The sequence below is a fragment of the Serinus canaria genome, chromosome 2 (genome assembly GCF_022539315.1).
Source record: "Serinus canaria isolate serCan28SL12 chromosome 2, serCan2020, whole genome shotgun sequence".
NCBI lineage: Eukaryota > Metazoa > Chordata > Aves > Passeriformes > Fringillidae > Serinus > Serinus canaria.
In genome coordinates, this window is record NC_066315.1 from 116,558,972 (window position 1) to 116,581,992 (window position 23,021).

The window sequence follows — 23,021 nt, forward strand, 5'->3', positions numbered from 1 at the left end:
TTTTCCCTGAAGCTTTTCTAACTTTTTGTTAAGAATGTGCTTTTAGTATCCATAGCATGACCACCTTAGTTTATGAATCTGAAATCATAGCCTGTGATGTAGCAGGCACCATTTTTAGCCCAGGCTCCACTGTGGGATACACACTGTCCCAGTGCCAAGATCCATTGTGTCAGAGTGCACCACCAACCTCCTACCCTTGCCAGGGTCCTTGATGAGGTGACACAGTGATACCTTCAGCTCCTTGTACAGAGGGATAGGATTGCATCAAGTTAAATGCTTTTTCAAATTGTGCCTGCCAGAGAAGTCCTGCAATTTCTCCCCAAACTTCAAGACAACTGCTGAAAAAGAGCACTTGGAGGAACCACCATGAATCAAAATGCTAACACTCCCAAAGCTCAGTTAAATCTCAGCTCTTTATAGACGGTTCTAAATTTAGAGTTCCTGATTCTTACCTTGAATGAAGAGGTGCATTAGAGAAAAAGGGTACGAATTAAAATGTACACTTTTCCTGTGAAATATCCCAGTCACAAACTCAGGGAAAGAGCAAAGCTTCCAGCACTTACAGCCTAATTCTGTCTCACTAAAGGGACAAATCTCCTTTGATTTTAATGGGAACACTACATGCTTAACTGCGGACCAAATTTGGCTCTGTGACAGATGTCCAGAGATAAAGAAGTCACTACCACTAAAAATGTCAAGTATCCATGGTTACCATATAGTGATATCTGAATTATCATAGTTATTTCATATTCTGATTTATATAGACACACAGTGCCCTATGGTATCTGGGTATACTCTGGACTTCCTCTACAATTACCAGCTGCCATAATTAACCTCCCAATTACATCAATTGCAATCCCAGTGAACTAGTAAAGAAATGTAAAGGACATATCAAGACAGAATTTGAACCCTTTTTCTTTTTTGCCAACAGTATGTGAACGTTTTTAAGATACTCATGGATTTTGTTTTACTGTAACATATTCAACCATAGTTGGAAATTCAATTTTAAAGAATATTGAGAAACCAGCATGACAGAGAAATCCTGAATTCTCAGTCCCCTTTTTAGACCTTCTGTGACTACAGAGGCTAACAGGAATTTTTAGTCTTGACTTGACTTTAGTCTTGCAGGATCTTTGTTAAGAGTCCTAGAATTACCCTCTCTTTCCAGCTTTTACCTACTTTCATGCTCTTTATTGAGGCTACCATCTTTGTGATCAAAGCTTGGAAAGAATGTCCACTGGAGCAATTTTTAATAAATAGATTTGGAGTGTTATTAACCCTAAAGATGAAAGCTGGCTTCTTAACTTTGCATTTACAGGGTAAACAATTTAAGTTAAGATTTTTAATTAATATTAATTTAAACCATCTGTCCACCATCTGCTTATTTCTGATGCAAAATATGAGTTTCTTTGTGATCTTTAATCAGACACTTAGCAAACGCACATCAATTCTTATAATTTTTAAGTAAGAAAATGATTTTCAGCAAATGAGTTTTCAGACAAACAATTTTAGAAATAATTTTAAATAAAAACTCACTCAGTACTAGCACATACTTTGAAAAAAAAAAGTCCCTGAGAAAAAGAATATTACAGATCCTGCTTTTATTATTCTCATCAGGTTCCTGGTAGCAAAAAGTAAGTATGTAACAAAATAGAATTCATTTTGTAGAATCATTTCAGACCACATCAGTGCAAGTCAACAACATATATAAACACATAAACCAAAATATTTGTTGTTGCTACATTTTGTAAGTGTCTAGACAATCAGAAAAGTGGAGGCCCCCTATAACAAAGGCAGCTTGTTTATGTATGCCATCGAGAATCTAATTTTAGATCTCTTAATTAGAAAAGTACTAAAACCTAGGGCTAATTAATGGCTGTTAGAAAGTTGTGAGAGTGGGTATGGGAGCCTTTAACAATTACAGTCATCCTTGCACACAGATGCACTACATGGCTGCACTGCTTACCCCGGTCTCATCCATACAGGAACAGATTGCTAATTACAAAATCGTGCCCCAACACCTCCTCTACACCCTGAACAGCAAACATCCGAAGTGGAACAAACTTTCTCACCTCAAGTTATGATTTTAAATTTTTAAAGTGCCAATATGGTCCTTAGTTTTGCTTTTAAAATCCTGTCCTTCTCTCCAGTTAGGTTTCTTCCCACTGATTGTCCCCGGTGGTGTCAGAGACCAATAAATTAAAACCTTTCATAAAGATTTCAGTTATTATTTGGTATTTCAAAATGCAGTTTCCCCCTCTACTCCCATGTCTTTCCACTGCAGCTAATGCCAAGACAAACTCTGGAAAATGACCTTTTCTGAAATCAATCCAAAATCTTGATACTCATGAGTTTCCATCAGAGTACTAAAAAAGGTAATGCCAAATCAGCCAAAAATGAAGGCATACTACTATCTCCACAAATCAGGTAGCCTTAAATATTGAAGGTATTCATATAGAAACCACTAGAGACTAAGCCTTTCCCTGTTAGTTTGTAAAAAAACCCCTTCAACGCCAAAAACTAAGCAGACATGTACATATAGAAATGTCACACTCCAATTCATAATAGTTTAAGTCACTGAGCTGTTTTATTTAATACAGTAAAAACAAGTCAAAACAAGAGATGTATCCTTCTTTCTGCAAAAAGCCCCCTGATTTTTTATTTGTAATGGCTACAGAGAATTTATACTTCACTATCCAGTTCTTCAGCCTGCATTACACCCATGCTGCAAATAGCCTGGTTATCTCATTTAGTTTCTACGATCTCCTAGATATAGAAGATTGATGCGGAAAATATGAAAATTGTCAACTTTGGTAAATCTGAGCACAGAAGCCAGTATTTGTATGATAGTTAAGAAATTACTCTAATAATGCATTCTGGACCTTTTTAATGCTAATGATGAAAGACAAGCATTTCAGATGGCATCTAATGATGGATGTTATTTCAGTAATGCTTGGAGCAGGCTTCAGCCTGGTAAGGAGTTAATGTAAATTACCTTTTGCCTATGAGAGAAAAATGTTATATGCTACTGTAGTTGTATCATGCTTTAAAGAAAAGAATGACTTAGTAGCAGTATTTGAAAAGGCAAAATGTGCTTAGTAAAAACCACGGAGATTATTTTATTAAAGGTGAGTTAGAGAGAATGTTGCAGGGTTCATTATCACTCCTATGAACTTGAGAGGAAAAGGACACAAAGTTTAATCCCGAGAAACAACGACAAAACTGTTTCAAGCTCTTTAAATTCTTACCTAGCTATCTGCCTACACTGCTGACCCTTAGCAAGAAGAGGGGCTTGGGAAGTATGATCATCTCAGGGCCACAGAATGTCTCTCTCTTCCCCCCCCTCCTTATCTTATTATTTTCTTTTCTGATCTTTTTTTTTTTCCCCCAAGACTATCGCATTTACGTAATCGTCCTCTTATTAGGGAGATTCTGCTGAACTGCTGACAATGATGTACAGTGGTGCTGCGCTGGCATGACGTTTGGGGAAAACGATTCTGCTGCACCACCACACAAAACCAATTAGAGAACTATTTTCTGCGACAGGTCAGGAATTTACATTGTTTCTCATGGAAAGATGTGCTTTTTAATTTCTTTATTAAGATGACATCCATGTCCCTTGCGACTTTTAGGGATGACAATCATTTGCTCATCACATGGGAAAGTACAATCAGCAAAATCGCATTACTAGTACGGGGCAACGCCAGAAACTCCAAGCATCGTTCCACATTTTCCAAATGAACTAGTTTGAGAACCAATAATTATAAAAATATATATTGATAGAATTTTTTGACAGGACCTTTAGACATCCACCAGGGGGGTAAAGTAATGATAGTCCACATACAGCTGGCTACGCTATGTTTGCCGAGCACAGAAACATCATCTATGTCAAATCAGTAAGACAGACAGAAATCCTGTATGCCTTCCGATCAGGACATGAGAGGAGACACTAACTAGCTTTGGTTTCCTTCCTGACTTGAGGATGACAAACTATTTCTCTTTAGTGAAGTCCTGACGGTCAGCAATTTTATACCAAAAAAGAGAACTTAAAGTGGTGTCTCTGTTATGATGAATTCACAAAATCAAACATTTCCCTGATCAAGACTGAAACTATACCCAGAACTAACTCCATTTACCTCAGTCTTTATCAAGGGAGGCTTGGCTCAAAAGACATGAACCTAGGGGAGTATCTGAGATGGGATTTGGTTTATCATGGAAATAGAAATTTCTGAAACTAAATTATACTCATAGATTGATTAAACACAAACTTCTAAACACAGTCTTGCATAAAATAATAAGGAGGCAAAAGAAATAAATATTTGATTAAACACTTTTAAAATTCTGAAGTATGACTGTATCCAGTTTTATGAATGTACTAGTACATGAATTATAGCTATTAATTGGTATTTGTAAGAAGCCAAAACTGTATTATAGTGTGAATTCAAATTAACAATAAAAAAGACTGTATTTCAACAAGAGTTGGGGTTGTACTGTGCCAAACTCACTTTCAAGTTGCAAAAGATCTGATTATACCAGTTTTCAAAAAAAAAATCCCAAATGAAATTTTAAAAAATAACATATTTAATACAATAAAAATTCTCTTCCAATGGAAAAAAGGACAGATTTTTTAAAAGGAGGAAAAATTTTCTTAATTAAAAGCACAGTTTGCAATTAAATTAATTTACTTAAAAAAAATTAATTCCAAAATATTGCTTCTGTGGAAATATAAAGCTAATGCTCCTACCCTAGGAAAAAAAGCAAGCTTTATACATTACACTGAACATTTTTGTTTCAAACTCCCTAAAACTATAGGAATAACTAAAAAATATATAGACTAAAGCTGGTAATTTGAACAAGGATATCAGCATGTAAAGGTGCAGAAGATTATTATAACCATCTGTATTAATAAGAGCTTGCCTTTCTGAAAGAAAGGCAAGAGAAAATACTGGATTTTATATTGACTTTAGTAAAAAGTAGATCTCTATAGACAGATGTAAATTTATATATTTAACTTTGATTCAGGATTTTAGTTTTATTCTATGTTCTTCTTCCACAGCTAAGTGCCTATGTGAAATCACTCAAGTGTTTGTATTCAATCTGGCTTAGTAATACAATTATAAATACAGGAAACAGCGAGGTTATATCATACTTTATTATATTGTTCTTTTCAGCAAGCATGATCAGAGTAAGAGGCTGGCAACGGGAAGTTTCTGTGTTCCAGTCCCGACTGTATCACTGAGTCAATGTGTCATTCATTCCCTTGTGTTCCTGTCAACCAGTTGTAAAATGTGTGAGAACAAATTCTGCACTTTTTTTCTTAAGTGTTTTCTAAATTTAATCTGATATTTTTCTGTGCTGTGTCAAGATGATGTTAGTTCTCCTTTCTTTAGGGAAAAAACCACCAATACATAATTGAATGTGCTGGCAAAATCTATATTCATACAGTATATACCTAAAAAATCTGTCAAAATACATATATACTTAGAGGTGTAAATAAATCCACACTTTGATAGTGATATTTTATAGATAACTATTATGCTTACAATATATGTAAAATTGAGGGATTTTTATGGGTCTATGCTAGAGAAAAATGTTTTGGGTCAAGGAAGATTCTAAACTAAACATTTGGATTAGTATTTAACTTCACTGATGGAAAAAAATCAAGATACATACTAAAATATTTCTCACCAGCAATATGTACAGTGAAAATATCTCCAAATTTCTTTTGCTGATCCAGTAAGAATTTGTAAGCGTCTTTTCTAAAAATCAGAGCTTTCCCAAGGTAAGGAATCCAGCCATTTATTAGTGGGGGCTCTCCAGTCTTTCTGTTAAAAGCAGAAAAAAAATAAACAGGAATTAACTTTGGCATGAGAACAACTCATCTTTATATCTATTTATATACTACACTTAGACCCACCATTTACATCTATAATTCCTGCAATGTATAATATGTTATACAGAAAGTTCTTCAGATATGATGGCAGGTTAAATCTAATCACACCTCTGAGCACTGAAGGCTCCATGTGGTGATTAGGAAAAATAAGTGAGAGAAATTGAGATGCATTTAACTACAGGTCATCCAGTTATTACCATCAAGTTATGAACACAGAAAAATGACATTCAGTAGAAAATCTCCCAGCAAAGAGTCATCTCATTTTCAATATTTGGTGTGTCAGAGGAAGATATATTGGAAGGCAATTATGACAGATTTAGGTAAATAGGACGCCGACACACCACACAAAACAAGTATCCTTACAGATAACATTTTAGTAATTTCAGCTTACCAGAACAGAGAACAGCCATTCTAGCTAAATACCTTTAAAATATAGGATAATAATACAGACTGAACATTAACTATAATAAACCTTAGTGTCTTTATATTTATAGCCTAAGATAGAAATGTACCTGGACAGTTTAAGAAGAACGTTCAGGTATTGATCTTTGCGTCCCAGTTTAAAAAAGCAGCCATGGTGTGTTAGTTATCTTTACGGAATAGTATAAAATGCCTATTAGGAATCTACTAAATTACATTTTTCTTTAACAGGAAAAATGGTTCCCACACTGCAAGTAAATATCTTCCTTCATGCTGGTCTTTAGTTGCTTGAATCTGATTTACAACAAAGAAACATAAAGCATGCTTGTTCTGGAAGGGATTAAAACAAATATTCACAAACAACTCTGCTGCTACATCCCATCTGTGAAGGTGACTTATACTACATGCAGAACAACTCATTCTGATTAAACACAAGATATTTACTAGCTTGGATCTAATCAAAGATCAAGGGATCACAAGCTTTACTACTATCATACACAGCATGGATTTTTATGTAGCTGGATTAACCCTATCATAGTCACATTCCCCCTTGAACTGCTGTAACACAAATTAAAAAAAAATAAAATAACTATGGTATGCTTTTTGGTATTTACTTTTAATTTTACTTTCATAATTAAAACTTTTTGGGCAGGAAAATACAAGCCAGAGATTTGCTCACTTACTTTAAAAAAGTTATCACAAATTTAATTTACAGATAAACAGATGTGGCTAAGCCAAGCTGTGTACTTTAATCTCTGTATAACTGACTACTAACTTCAAATTTAAGTTTCCAAGAACATCCTTTGTCCTCTGGGAAACCAGTACATCTTATTGTCTGACAGTCTCACAGCCAACAGTTTGCTTTGCCTTTTTCATTTCCTTAAGTTTTGTGACTTTGGCATTTTGTTTGGTAGTTTTGTAGTGTGTTTTTATATTGACAAGAATGTGAAGCTCCTGTTTCTTCAATAACGCCCAGAAACCACTACATTAATCATCCTCTTGTGGTCAAGTAACAACATTATTTACTCAAATGGTCCAGAAAACTTTGTAATGTTTAATTGTAATAAGTGAATAAAAGCAAAGAACTAATCTGAGATTATATGAGAGGGATCACTAGCCCTGGAAGCATAGCAGCCAACTTGATACCCTCAATTATCCCTTCCAAGCCCGTAAAGAATCAGGACGATTTACCCATTTTTCCCCCCCAGACTATTAAGTCCTGAGAGTGTCCGCCTTTCACTTCCCTGGCTGGAGACTACGTCCTGTAAGTAGCATCCTGACAAATATTTAGATAGGCTTTTTGTCATCTTCTAATTGAATGCATCTAATTTCACCCTCCATGTTCTGTCATTCGGTCAGAAGCTGTATTCTTCACTGGCTCTCCGCCGGGTAAAAAGAAGGCAGCTCAGAAATCCAGGGGAAAATTAACTTAATGCTCCAAGTCTTCGGGATCACATCAGGGAGACATTTTGCTATTGCAAAGACGTGAGGGTCATCGTTCACTTCAGACATGTTTAGCTCAGCAGCAATAAGCTTAACACTGTTAAACACTGTGTCAAGGCTACGTGGCTTTCAGAGAAAAATATAACACCAGTTCCACTTACGACCCACAGCAGACTGATAACAGAAATGTGTCTTCATTTCTAGCTTTCTGTCTCTTTGGGAGATGGAGGTCATCTCCACGACTTATCAGTGTCTGCTAACACGCGGCACAGAAAAGAACGGCCGCTCGTGTTTCAGTGCCTCCCCAAATCCAGGGCCTCTCTCCACAAACTTTCAAGCAGAGCAGCGCAGCCAACCCCATTTCCTGAGGGACTCTTACCCGCATCCTGGGTATCTCCAGAAGTCTTCATCAACTTTGGATGCTAAATGGAACCATTAACAAAACCCACAGAAACTTTTACTGCTTAATTAATTTGCTCATGAACTTTAACTCTGGGCTCACGCTTCACAGAAGTTGTAAAATTTGATAATTAGGGAAAATATTACAAGCACTAGAACTATATTTTACTCATGACAAGTATTTTGTTTTACCGAATGCAAAATATAGCTAAGAAATATAGAAGAGCACTATGAAGTGTTTTGATGGAAATTTAGGAAGGCAACTTTTTTAATTTAAGCATTCAGAATGTCTTACAGATTACATTTTATTCAGGTCTAGTCTAACTGCTTAAATTCTAATGCATTTAACAAACCTCACAATATTCCCAGGTCTTTTCACTCCACATATTGGGCTGGTTTTGATTATATAGAGGAGTATCTTTACTTGTCTGAGAAGCCTCTGTGAAGTCAGTAAGATTTAACGAACAAATTTCTCACATATGTGAGTGAATTTTACAAATAAAGCATCAGCAACATGTCCAATGCAATCTATAAGTAGACGGATCAGTTACAAAGTGGAGGGAGAGCAACACAGTTGTATCATCCATCATTGTTAAATGGATAATTTCAAATGGCATTATGCAAAAATCAGCTGGCTACAAATACTGCCCATAAATAGAACGAACAGATTTTGATAACTGTAATTTTTCGTTGCTTTCACAGAGAAAAGATACTTTCTTGTTAGCAAGTAATAGAATTGCAACTTCTACTACACCAAAAAAGCAAAGTTTTGGAGTTTGCTTACAGTTTCCTCAAGGGAATATTTTTCAGCTCACCTAAAACACAGAAGGCAGTGACTCAGGTGTGATTATTTAGCTACAGAGGTAAGGCAATACTAAAAAATGTGGATGCTGTATCTATGTCACACTTATGCCAAGCAGCAGTGATGGAATAAAGCAGAAGAAAAATGAGCTTCAACATAAGTATTCTGGAAAATATTCAATTAAAAAAAAAAATCAAATTCAATGTCTCTAAACATTATGCTTTCATGCAGTGAAAGGGAATTATTTTGAAAATCCCAGTAAAGTCATTTGTAAAGGTCTCTAAACTTGACTTTTTTTTTTTTTTAAGTTATAAAGAAAATACCCTAAAGATTCACAAGCAAACAGACTTTGCCAACGTGATCTCTCACAGAAATATTATTGCTTTATAAAAGCACACAAGACTAATCTTTTCTGGGTTACACCATTTCAACATCACTGCAGTGTGAGGCATTGAACCCGTGTAAATGAGAGGAGAATCTTTCTCATCTCACTGGTTATTTGTATTCCAAAGGAGCAGATGCCTTTCAAATTATGCAAAAACCCACAGCGCATCTTGTACTATAGCAGATGAACAGGTTAATTTTTCTTTTTGCACATAATAAATCATAAGTGCTTTAACACCCATAGTCGCATTTCATGAACATAAACCTTCTGTTTAATAATGTCTGTTTACAACTAGAATCAGACATACAGTAATCTTTTGCCTGGGATAAACATTAATCCAGATCTGTCTAGAAAAATTATACAATTCATTACCATAAGTAATCTCTATTGTGCCCCATGCTTAACCTTCATCTTTTTTTCCTGTCCTATAATCTTGCAAATCCACTGGTGGTGTATGATTGGCATCTGGTGTGAAGGCAGCCTTCACTGCACCCAGCGCAGCTGAAGGAGCCCGACAGGAACACGTCACTCTGCAGGGTAATGCCGGTTCAGCTGACCGCTTTTCGCAACAACTTCCACCAAAGGCGGAAAAAACCCCACACCAGCCCAGGAGAAAAAGGTCTAACAACATCTTTTGCCACAGAGGGATCATTTTCACTTTCCACACCATCGTTACCGTTCACAAAATTAAAGTTAGTGCCCTGAATTTTCCATAGTATCTTTGGACAAACCATCATAATACCATGTCCAAACTGGAACACACCATGTCAGGGGACTTTAAGGAATGGAAATGGATTGGTACAGAGTAGAACAAAAGCTATTATGAACATGTCAAAGCAGTTAGAGATTATTCACAGGCTCGATCACAATATTTAAGCAACAAGACATGACAGACAGTGTCTTTCCAGGGGCTTTTGAACACTCTAACTGTGAGGAAAAGAATGAGGCCAAAGGCTTCAACCCCAAGAAAGGTAATCCCCAGAAATGTGGTGTCTGGAATGTCTTCTTATATTATGAGAGAGAGAACACAAGAAACTTAGGACAGGAGGAAGCCAGTGAGTCTTTATAGATTTTTTAAAATTTAACAGTTTTCCCCTAGACCTACTTATAGGTGTTCTACATCTATGATGATAGAAAATAAAATTTTCTTTCAAATATTTGTCCACAGTGCAATTTCTGACATTTATAAAATTATGCATGTCTTAAATCCTTTCCTAAATTATCTGACTCAGTGATCTCCTGGAACTCTAAATCTTTCAGGTTGAATATATGCAGTACAAAAAAAGCATTCCCTGCAGAACAAGCCAGATGAGAGTTTTAGCAATATACAATCTTTTACCCTTGAATTCTCAGCTTACATACTTCCTGTGGAGGTAAAGGCATTGCTCCTATCTGGTCACTGCTTTCAGGTTTGTGGGGAGTAAATGGATGCATCATCTTGAGAGAGACATGGGTTGACTCAATGAAGAAGTGTGAGTCCTGGACAGAAAAACCTCACACTGCTACTGCCTATACCATGCCTAGGTAAAGTGGTTTCATACTGCAGTACTGATCACCATCTCTTTTTCCTTAAGATAAAAATCACTCATAAAAGAGAAGAACAAAGACTCAGAAAAAAAGTAGAAAATACACTTTTGAGCACTCCAAGGAGAGGAGTTTATCTGCACTCCCAAAAAGAGCAGTACAGCAAAACAGACCCTAGTGGTAATGTGAGACAAACTGGGAGAAATGCTGACAAAAGCAAATCAACCAACTAGTGAATTTTTATAGTGATTGTTTTTTTACCCCCAGAAAAATGCAATCCTTCTGTTGAAAGTTTTTCATGTCAAAAATTTCTGGGATTTTAATAAAAAAATGCTTTTTTTCTCCTTTAAAACCATACAAGGTTTTATTGCTAAGATCTCCAAATTTAATCCGCTCACCACTGGAGCATCTTCTTTTCTCTCTCTTTAAGCAATTTAATTTAGGTAATCCCCAAATACCCAAAAATACCAAGACTCAATAACTCATTCAGTAACTCTGAAATATCACTCTCTAAGAAATCTAACTCCTTTGCAGTTTAGGCTAAATTATATCAAGAATTGTATGTTGACATTGTACATAGCAATTCTTCCCACTGCACACTCTGTTGAAGGACACATCTATAAATTCTACCTCTATTTCTAGTTACCAGTTGGGACATTGCCTAAAAAGCCAAAAGGCAAGTAAATACCATTGTGGGAAAGTAATCAGAACAGTTTGAAAATGGAAACCCACGAAGAAAGAGCTTCTGTCTCAGGCTTTATCAGGGGAATTCTGAGAAATTTTACAATACCAAATGTAATGCAAAGTTTCATAACAGCTAGGATAGGGGGCATGGTGAAGACAAGACCTGGCAAATGCGACAATAATTCATCAGTATTAAAAATTAATACAAATTTAGTGCTCATAGCCTTCATTTTGCAATCCCAATTTGCTTCTGCTCTGGGTAAAGGCTGTGAGAGCAGCCACGACTACTCAACACTTTCCCTGACCAAGCTCAAGGTCATTCTATTAAATTTTACATTTGAGGCTATTTGTCCAGTCCAGGACATTTCCTTTCTTAATTCAGCTTTAATCAAAGAAAAACAGGCTAGGCAGAGATGATGAGAGGTTACAGATTTCATACCCCAGGTAGAGTGCTGTGCATTGGTATCTTCCTTATATTTTCCTATGCCCTTCTTGAAGACAGTCAGTAACAGAGACTTTTCAGTCTCCCCAAGCAATGTGCTTCTCCTCACATCTAACCTTTATCTTCATGTACCTCAAGCCCACTACTTCTCACTCTGTCTGCAGAGGATAAGAGAATAAATGATCCCCTTCACTTCTGCAGGAACACTTATGTATTTAAAGATACTTATTATGTTCTCCTTTACTCTTCTTTAGGTTAAACAACCCCAGTTTCTTCCAGTATTCCCTCATAACTATTTTCTAGATCTTTACATACTTGTATCACTTCTTTCTTCATTTTCACACCCTTCTCTATGGCAGTGTCCTGCACTGAGCACAGCAGTGCAATTACCCATTTCATCTCAAGGGTGACACCCTTTGCTTCCCAGCACAACCTCAGCTTTCTGTGCAAGATCACTACCGTGTTGATAAAAATGCAACTTGGGAGCCATTACAGCCCTCAGCCTTTTCCCAGTGAAAAGATTGTGCTCCCATCCAGATGTTGTTGATTAGTCCTCTGTGTTTTCCAGTTCGCCATTTGGAATGCTAATCCCTCCTTTGCAGGCTCGCAGACACTCCTCTTTAGGTATTATCCACAAACACAAACACTTTTCCCCCTCATGTTCATGTGAGAAGGATGGGATCAGAAGATCCACCTGTATTTCCTTTTACTCCTATTAGGAACATATTTATGCTGCACATTAACTGACTTTACTGACTGACTTTTGTCTGATATCCTTCTCTTCCCTAATTCATTTCTGCACTTCAATATACTGCTTTGCTGCAACACATGTTAAAACTGTACACAGTAAGTAGCTCATAGTAGGAAAATCATATTAACCGTCTGGCCTGGAAGTGACAAGTGAAGTGTGGATAAGAATGTCAGCACTCCCCACAGAAATATATTCAAACAGGCAGAAATCATTCCTTACGTAATAAAGAGCAAACAAATAAATTCAGGAAATCTCAGAAACAGTGGTGGGACATTATCACATTTTAAAAACCCTGGTAACAAGGAAAGAGAGGAGAATGCTAGATGGAAAAATATTGCTGCTTCTGTATGCAGCAGCAGTGTTTTCTTTGAGAATGTAGTATGCAATTTCAGAAGTAAAAAAATAATTATTGCAAGAATCAAGTATTGTTTTCTATAAAACTGCATGATAAATAATGCAATATGATCATTAGGACAAAAAGGATGATGAAAATAGACCCTTCATTTAATGTAACTGAGCCATCCAGAAGTTTGGAATCTTGGTCAATCAGACATCTCTATAATCACCAGTGAGAAAAGGAGCTTTTTGGAAGTATTGGTTTTTATTAATGATACATCAGTACGGTCATCAAGGTATCAAGGTATCTCCATTAGATTTCCTCTAATTCTGTCTTGTCTTTTCTCATATTTGTTTTTTTTTTGATGTCAGTTTTCCTGACATCAAAAAAATCTTTTTCTCCTGCCCCTGATTCCTCTGCATACTTCCACCCTCTTGGGATGCCTCCATGGACCTGCCATGACCATTGAGCCCCTTTCCCACCTACTGTTTACTTTCTTCTCAAACCAGATCTTTCTTCTCCTGTTCAGATCTGGGTTGCCTTTGCTCTCATCTCTTGCAATGTGTTCTAGTCCAGGAATTGTCCACCTGCTTTCTCTTCCAGTTGACCCTCAGCCAAACCCCTCCTTGAATCCTGACCACCACAGCCACCACTGCGGACCACACACACTGCAGTGGCACAGAGAAGAAGCAAGGCTGTTGGTGAGTCTTGTCCAGTTTCCCCACTGTGCTCTCCTGTCTTCCCACACCCATCTGTTGTCTCCTGTCTTAGGCAGAGACAGGAACAGACTTTCTACAGTGCATGTCTGCATTGTTCACTGCAAAAGTGATCCTCAGTTCTGAGATCAACCAGTACCAATAAAATCACTCTCTCCAACTCCTCTTTCAGGGAGTATTATCCATTCTCAAGAAGCAAATACAATTCATTCAGGATGCATGTGTGTGTACACATGTATTTATCAATTATGTGTATATATCAATCAGATTATGCATATCAATACAGATTATGTGTATATAAGCATATTTCTATATGCACACACATAAGCATTTATGCAAACAAAGATCACATCATAGGAAAAACTGAGTGGTGCCATAATTTCTTTTTTTTTTTTAGCAGTAACACAAACACTTTCCATGTTGTAACACAAACAGTTTTATTATAATATTTTGGGTTTTAGCTGTAAGCTTCTGATGTCATAGCCATGGTGGCATTGTGAGTATCAGTACCACCCTTTTGACCTGAGTGCATTATATACCATTACTGACCAGCAACAGACCACTGCAGAAAACTGCTCTGTCTCTCACTCTGTCTACCATGCATAGAATTTTCAAATACCAGCAACCCACTCCTGATTTATTGAGGTAATTAGCTAGAAAACGGGGCCACTTACTCGCTCTAAAAATCTCCATGTGTATAGCTTTAGAAGAAGAAAAGATTTTGCATTTTATCTTTTTGAAAAAAGATGAAATACAGCTAAGAAGATTTTTAATTAACAATTTCATGACTCCCAAAGATATGGTCATGCATTTCCCAAGTGGATGCATCAGAAGCACATGACAATCTGCAAGCAATTTCCCTCCTCTACCCCATGAGCTTCAGATGTCAGACATTTCACAAATTGTATTACAGAATTAACAGTCAGGACATATTTTGCTCAAAAATATATTGAAAAACTCCAAAGTGTAGTCTCAACAGCTGGATAAACACAAAAATAGCCCAGGTACCTTATTTAGTTCACTTATTTGCAAATAAACTCGAAGTTGATATAATGAGAGTAGGTAACTAATTCTGTCAGTAAGGCATGTATCACAGGAAAACAGCATTTGAATACTGTACTTAGGTGAATGTTTCAAAAGCTATAAAGTCTGTAAGATGAAAAGTAGGTCTTCTTCAATTATTCATGTCTTCTTTCCAGGTACTTTTCCCTCTTTTCCTTCCAGTGCTACAAGTCTATTGCACGTAGACTTGTAGGTTAAGAGAAACAGTCTTGTAACAGGATTCCCCACAAACATTAATTCTCTCCTGCTTCATCTCCTTCAGCCACCAGCCTAGATTAACATCTCAGTTTCTCCTGAACTGATTTTACTTCTCTCAGTAGAAACTGCAGGTGATCTATTTTTCAGCAGAAAGCATGCAACAATCTGCACTCTTTATCTTTGGCTTTTCACTAGCTGCAACAAGTCTCTGCTCTTTTTTCCCTTTCTAGATGTGCTTCTGCATTCTTTACTCTTCTTCCAAAACTTCTTTTCCATTTCACTTGTACCTTTTCCTCCTTCTCTCACCCTGAGCTCTGCTCCAGCTCTGCCAATGCTCTCAAGAGCATATGGGTCTTTTTCAAATCAGACTTTCTCATAGTTCACATTGGATAAGTCCTATCCCTGCCTTAACAAGCTGCCACAATTAGGGAGCCACAAATCCAATTATTTGCAAATGTATTTTCCTAGGTCTGTGTAGTGATACTTTTCACATAAATGTACATATGAGTAGCACCTTTCTATAATTCATACTATTCACAATGAAACAGCAATCTGATGGACTCTTGGGTCTGAAGTGAGTGGATATGAAAAGTGCAGTCTTTTACTAAGCAATCTTGGGTAGGACTAGACTGAAACTAGATCTCTCATTATGAGGGGAATTCTGAAGTATCTTAAAACATTTTTATTTTTAAATTTAAAAAAAAAATAGCCCTTAAATATATTTCCCACAAAACAGCTGCTCCTCAATTTTATTTAGCAAATATCAAAATGAAGCCAGTCACAGCCTTCTCAGCTTGCCCACAGCTTTTCCTAGGATGCTGAAAGGACTTAACAACAGGGATGGTGGTGCCCTGTCCTCCTCAGGCGGATTTGCAGAGCAGCTTGCAGCCACCCTCAGCCACACAGACTCTGAGAGCGTGGGTCGTGTGTCTCACAGGCAATCTCTGCCCGACCTCCCCCTGGGGTGCTCTCATCTGCTTTTCCCTCTCCTGAGCCTAAAACTCTGCTAAGCCCATAACAGATTTAATATGTATTAATTTAGGAGCATCAGTGCATTGCCTGAAAACAATGGTTTGATGCTTGGAAAATACATTCCTTTAATTGGTCTGTGGCTGCCCTTCTTAAATATTTATGTAAACTCTATTGTGTTCAAGGGCATAAGGGTTAAACCTTAATGAAGCCTTGTACTTGTGTGAGTGCTCTCAAATGCAATCTCTGTTGGTTTTAGGCAAACTAACTAATTCCAGTTTTAGGCAAATCAAGAATACATTTTCTTTCTGCAGTCACAGAAAGTAAGATATTACTAACTGAAGATTGTAAGATGGAACAGTGACTGGGATACTGTAGGTCTGAACATGTTTTAAACCCCTCTGCTATGAAAAAAGGAGTAGAAAACATAAATAAAATTCTCAATTTTTTAAATTAAAGTGAGCAAATGTCAACTTGAGGACTGTAATCAGAGACATTAGAATTTCAAATGAATATTTGTTTCCTTTTTTTACTAATTTGATTCCTGTACAAAATAATATGTAAGTTATAAAGGATCATCTTTTTGAAGAATCCAAGATAGCTATATATGAAAATATATTATCCTTTTATTTTCTTTTTTAAAACCAGATACCGTCCTTTTATTTTCTTTTTCAAAACCAGATACCTCAATTCTATGGAATTGAGTAATTCCATAGAATAATGGAGTCATTTAGGTTGGAAAAGACCTTTAAGACCATCATGTCCAACCACTGCCCTAGCTCTGACAAGTCCTCCACTAAACCATGTCCACCACTATACCATGTGTGGAAGTGTTACTTCCACACAAGTATTTCCAGGGACTGGGACTCAACCACTTTCCTGGGTGACCTTTTCCAGTGCTTGACCACCCTTTTGATGCAGAAATTTTCCTGACATCCATTCTACACCTCCCCAGGCGCAACTTGAGGCCATTTCCTCTTGTCCTACCTATTGGTACTCAGGAGAATAGACTGACTCAGTTTCAGGGAGTTGTAGAGTGATTAGATCACTCCTGAGCCTCCTTTTCTCTACCTCAGCTCCTTCAGCCACTCCTCACAGGACTTGAGCTCCAGAACCTTCACCAGCCTCCTTCCCATTCTCTGGACATGCTCCAGTGGCTCCCTGTCTTTCCTGTAAACTCAATACTAGAGCCCAAAACTCAGCCAACCCATGAAGAAAAAAGGGTGAACACCAGGGTTGGAACCAGGTATTGATCTTCCCCATCATTCCCTGCAAACAGGGGAGAACACTACTTGTGCAACTGATCCTTTAGCCAGTTGTCCCCAAGCCCTGAGGTCTCTCTTGATTGCCCTCAAACTTCTTGTTGGGACTTTCAGATTGCCACCTGAAAAATCAATAATGGATGATAATCCGAAAGCCAGAACAGGGTGGGAAGGTTCCTTTTCACATCTTTAAGCTGGACTCAGGAGGCAGTAGACTTCCCAAATAGGTGTGACGAGTCTGCATGCTGGGCCTTCTGTTCCCAACAGAAGAGGGTTTCCCATGACAACCACCTGTCTTGCTTTCTGGAAGTGGCTTTGACAGAGGGTGTGGTCTGACTTGACCCTGGCAACACCCCCATGCCAGATGAGCCCTTGCCCTCATCATTGTCCAGCTACGCTCACAGAGCCTCACCCCTATTAGCCAGGCACCTGGGGAGGTGGGGCAGTCACACAGGTGATGCTCCTGCTGCTCCTGCAGAAATGTATCCCCATTGCTCCTTATGCTGTAATTCACTGTGCTCAGAGAGGAGAGGGAATCCTCCATATCTAATGGGCCTGTCTCAGGGAAGACAGGATGACATTCCAGTAGTCTGTCTGTCTCTATCATACTCCCTGATGCTCCTCAACCTGCTCATCCTCGTCTCATTTGAATTTGAAATTTTATTAATAAAGTGTTCAATATTTTTCAACCAGCAGCTTCAACTGGGTAGCATTACAATTGTTTTGGAGCCCCACATAATTAAATGCTGATTCCCAAACAACAAATGAAGCAGCTGTCCATACATGGGACATAAAATTCACAGAAGAGTCAAAACTTCACGAAATCTTAAAAATTTAAAGCATTTTTGTTGAAGAGATAATGAGCTTTACAGGTTCTAATGAAAAGGGTGTAGATACAGACAGAGAAGGAGACTAAGATTTAGAACACCTCATCCATGTTAATCCATGGATGCAAGCTCAGGACTATAGACTGGTGACTCATCCAATCATCATTTTCTTTGTTTAAAAGGTTTCAAGACTGGCTTCACAGCACTCATCTAGCACAGAAGTCTGTAGGGATGTGGGTATTTTGAGTACACTCAAGGCAGGACTCTCATGTGTCTTGCTGTGTGACCAACGAGCCAGACCATTAGCCCCAAACTGTGTCATGTGACTGGTGCCAAACAGAAAAAACAGTACAGATTTTGTTCTAGAAAGAATCTCAATATTGCTTGCCAGAAGACAGCTGGAACTGTAAGAAATCTAAAAATCCTCCAGCTCAGGTTGTCAGTAAAGCTGATATGAGGTGCTGGGTCTTATGGATACCCTGGGCATCAGACCCTGCTGGGACGAGCCACCTCTGACTGCTCATAGATACAGCATGCAATCTTATTTCAGTCTGTATGCCTGAATCCCACATCATGCATTCCCATTGTCCCAGTGTTTAAATATTTGCAATTTTGTCAGATTCTGAAATTTTTGTTTGTTCTGACTGAAAGCTATTGTGTGTTAAAAGTACAATGTAAAAACTTCCTTTATTCCAAAGGGTAAGAGGGTATCAATAGTGTCACAAACAGATGGAGAAATATGGATTCACTGAAGTCAATGCTAAACTGAATATTCAGACTGATTGTGGCAGGGTTTCATACCCTGTGCTGCACCAAGAAGTCAGGCATAGGATGAGTCCTGAATTTCATAATCTACATGCTACCCCACTGCTCATAAACAACTGGTGACATTACAGGGGTGAAAAGGAGTACATCAAAGGCATGGCTAAAGGGTTCACTGACCATGCTGAATTTTGTATTGAGGGTAGGCAAAATCCTAAGTTTCCTTAGCTATAGCTCTACTCTGGTTATAAACTTGAGTTCTCTACCACCAATAACTGTTCTGTATTATATGCTGTATTATGTACCTTTGCTATTTTCAATTATGAAAAAATTACAAGAAAATGAAAATTAGAAACAAAAGGTTACCAGCAAAAATTTTTAACATTTCAATTCCAAAGATTTGCACCATTCTGATACAATGTAGCCTTCTGTTAATGATGCATCTGTCATTTTATTGACACCCCTAAACAGCTTTATTCTCTTTTCTAATTAAGAAACAAAGCTGATTATGTCAATCTATGAATTGGCATCTGAGTGCTTTTGTTAAAATGTAAGAAGCAATGAATATGACTATTGTTATGCTAAAACAAAAAACTTGGGAATTTTTACTGGAAAACCTAAGATAGAATAATAAATAATGGCTAAATTAGAACAGATTCTTCATATTCATGCAGATGCACATGTGATTGTATTATATAATTAAATGAAGATACTGTGTGAAAAATTAATTCCCAGTAATAGAAAACATAAAGCAACAGTGATACATAATATGCCTGACTAAAATATGTGAGGAGAAATCATCAGATCATAAAACATCAAACAAATAAATGACAGACTAAGCTATCAATCCTCAAGGAAAAATTAAGTTATTAAATAATCCAAAATGCTTGCATGTCAGGACACGATTTCAGCTCCATCCTGCTGCTAAATCAGAGATACCTACTCAGTAGGCTCTTTTAATACAATACTGTGGATGGGATGAAAAGCTTACCCTTGTAGGTAGGTCTTTGTGTTTGGATTGTCACAGGTAAGACTCTGGAACAATCTCCCACACACCAGCTTGAACTGCTGTAATCTGTCCTAACCTAAGAAGGCCAGGGAGAAGACAGCACCAGGGAAATCCCACAGAGTCAGATATCTTCAATGTTTTGGGATGTTAGCAGTTTTCAGACTCAAAGATAACACAAAACAGTTTTCCCCTCAGTTCTAATCATGTGTCTTCCAGCAGCACTAGGTCTTCAAGACCACTACTGGTGCTGAGCTCCTGGCAGGAAAGCACTGAATCCTTTCCAGGGAACTCACTGATTCCATGTTTACAGTTCCTGCTAATGGTACTGGGTGTCCTCAGGACAGAGCTTAAAGTACTGCAGTCTGACACAGCTCTCCTGGCATCAACTGAGCTAAAAGAATTTACACCCTGAAGATTTAGTCTTCAGCTGCTGACTGTGTCAACCAGTGTTGGCATACATCCAACAAACACATACATTTTCCCTTTTTTTCTTAAAAAAATTCTGTCCTAAGTTATCAGAAAAAGCCAAGACATTAAAAGCTATTGTATCAATGGCATTACATTTAGTTATAGCTTCTGTGCTCCCTCACATGCACACCACACCTGTGGTTGCAAACTACCATTCTTCTACCATTTTCTCATCAAGGGATCATAGACTTCTGTCTCAGATAAGCTACAGGCAGCAAATGGAATGTCCAGGACACTCTGACCTTCATGAAGGTTTAGTCCACAAGGGAAGGGAGCTCCTCACACTTTTGCTAAAAAGAAAAATAGATCTTCAAGTATGAACTACAGCCTTTGCACTGTGTATGTGCAGGTTAAGAATACTCCTCTGGATAACTTATGGAGATGTCCATTACTTATAAGACCAAAGGTCTTGCTCAGTACTTCAATACATCACTCTACTTCTGTTGCACATCATGAAATACCCAGCTGACTGAAAACAAAATTTTGGGAATGGTTTTAAGGAATTATTAAAAGGGATAATAATTTTCCCTCTGCTGCAGGATCTCTGTCGGAACTCAGGACATCCCTCTGGCTGTCCTGGATGGCCAAGACCCCTGCCAGGGGGCTCAGAGACTCTGGCACAGAGCCCAAGACATTTGTGGTTTTGATTATGTCCCATGGAGCAAGTTACCAACCTTTAATGCAGATCTGCAAGCCATGAAAGTTTAAGTAGAATGACAGTGAATTTATCACAGGGTGAAAAATAGATTTTTGGGGTTTTTAGAATGGAGGTTCAGGGGGCAAGATGGAGGAATCTGGGCATGTCCAACCTTTCTCCTTCTTCTTCTTGGCCTCCATCTTCTGCTGTGATGTTGGCACTTTTAGATTGGTTCAGAGCAGAAGCTCACCATCTAACATAGGTGATAGGTATTGGAAAGTAATTGTAAACATTGTATACGTAGTTTTTAGTATAAAAAGATAACACTACCCTGGAGGTGGGCAGAGTGCCTCAGACTGTCCTGCTGAGCCGACCTTGGCTGGACAGGAGAAAAAAATTTTTAGGTAAGATACAATAAACAACCTTGAGACCAAGAACTGAAGAGCTCTGACTCCTTCTTCAAGTGCCAGGCTGGGAAAAGAGATGTTTTAACCTTTCTTGGGGTCACTTCGACCAGCCAGAGACCCCGAGAGATCTCCTCTAAGAGTCCACTCAATAACCTGCTGTGACCAATCAGTTTGGTAAATTTCCATTTTGGCTACCCACTAGTAAGGCTGGGCTGTTCTCTGTTTAGTGAGAGAAAGGGCAGGTTTCAACCCTTTGGCTTGAAAAGGGTCTTCTTTTAAGAATGTCATGGTCTTCTTTTAAACCACAAACATTTTATTCACACTGAAGTAGCAAGATTGAGATATTTACATAAGAGTTTGGAAACAAATTAGACTCTTAACTGCAGCTTCCCTCACATATAGGATCATTCAGAGGTGACTGACAACATCATCAAATCATCCTAGTACAAAATGCAAATATCTGGAGTTAGGATTATTGATTGCTGTTATTTGTTCTTAATATTATTCAGAATTTCCACCTTAAAATAACAAAAAAGGAAGTAAGCAAATTGAATCACAGCCTCATGTTCTTCTTACAAACTGGGGGATGTTTTTAGTTTATATGAGCAGGTAAATAAAAACCAAATTACAATCAGGGGTATATATCCACATAGCAGTATTAACTTGAATACTGCTATTGCTAGGCCAGATAGTACTTGGTAGAGATAAATTCTGATTAACACTGATAAACTAACAAAAATTACAATGGTGGTCACAGAATACAAACACCTGCACATGTGTAGGACTTACAAACCAGTCACTAGCAGATGAGATTCTCAGGGAAAAGGGACTCTATATAATCTGAAGAGCTCTCAAAAAATGCCTTTGAAAATCAGATTAATAAAATCAAACCCTACTACTGCACCTGTCCATGGCCCAGCCACAGAATTCCTCTTGCCTGTGCTGGGATCAGTTCCGACCACAGCCAGCCACTGGACCTCTGCCAGCCACAGCAGAAGCACGGGTCTTCCAGCAGAACAGGCATCACAGCCATTTCCATGCTTTTCCCTTTCTTGTCCCCCAACTCCCCCTCACCCCCTCCCAACAGCTCCTCTGGATGGGCCAGAGGACATGGCCAAAGGAAGGGAAGTGCAGCCAAGACTTTGCTATGCCCCAGCAGCCCCTCTCTGCTGTTGCAGGGTCACTGGCAGCCAGAATGATTTAGAGCAGCCTTCAGGCTATTCTAACTTACAGTGAGGGACTTGACTGACTCATTGCTGCTCCAGGACTGTGGGAACATAAAGCTACCTTAGAGCCATTTCAGTCATCCCTGCTTCTGAGCTGTGCTATTTTATCCTTGCCTGTGACTGAAAAAAAACTGAGAGTGAGAGTTGTTTACACATCTTGCAGCTGCAGCAAGTGGTGGTTTCCTTTGCCTTTCTTCTGGCTTTATTTGTTGGGGTTTTTTTGTGTCTGTTTTGGCTTTACAGACAGCTCTGGTAGTTCATAGCCCCGCACTCCATCTGAGCCGGTGATTTATGGCAGTCTGTGCTCTATTGATTGGTCTTCCAAAGCTGAGGCTCCCGTCAGCTGCAAGGCTGTGGGAAGGCATGCTGGGCTGGAGTTTGCTGTCTGCAACCAGGAC

The 23,021-nt window shown here is 38.2% G+C and overlaps 1 protein-coding gene across 3 annotated transcripts in view; it reads right to left on the bottom strand.

The window, feature by feature from the left end:
* The window catches only part of LOC103812691 (cytochrome P450 7B1), a 125,064-nt gene that overhangs the window by 16,293 nt on the left and 85,750 nt on the right, over positions 1 to 23,021 (bottom strand). For 2 of the 3 annotated variants that reach the window (XM_050970723.1, XM_030227150.2), the window contains exon 2: positions 5,689 to 5,825. In XM_050970723.1, the coding sequence (XP_050826680.1) occupies positions 5,689 to 5,825 (137 nt within the window). Of the gene's footprint in view, positions 1 to 5,673; positions 5,826 to 23,021 lie in introns of all 3 variants that reach the window. The other variant, XM_050970722.1, reaches the window with a different exon arrangement.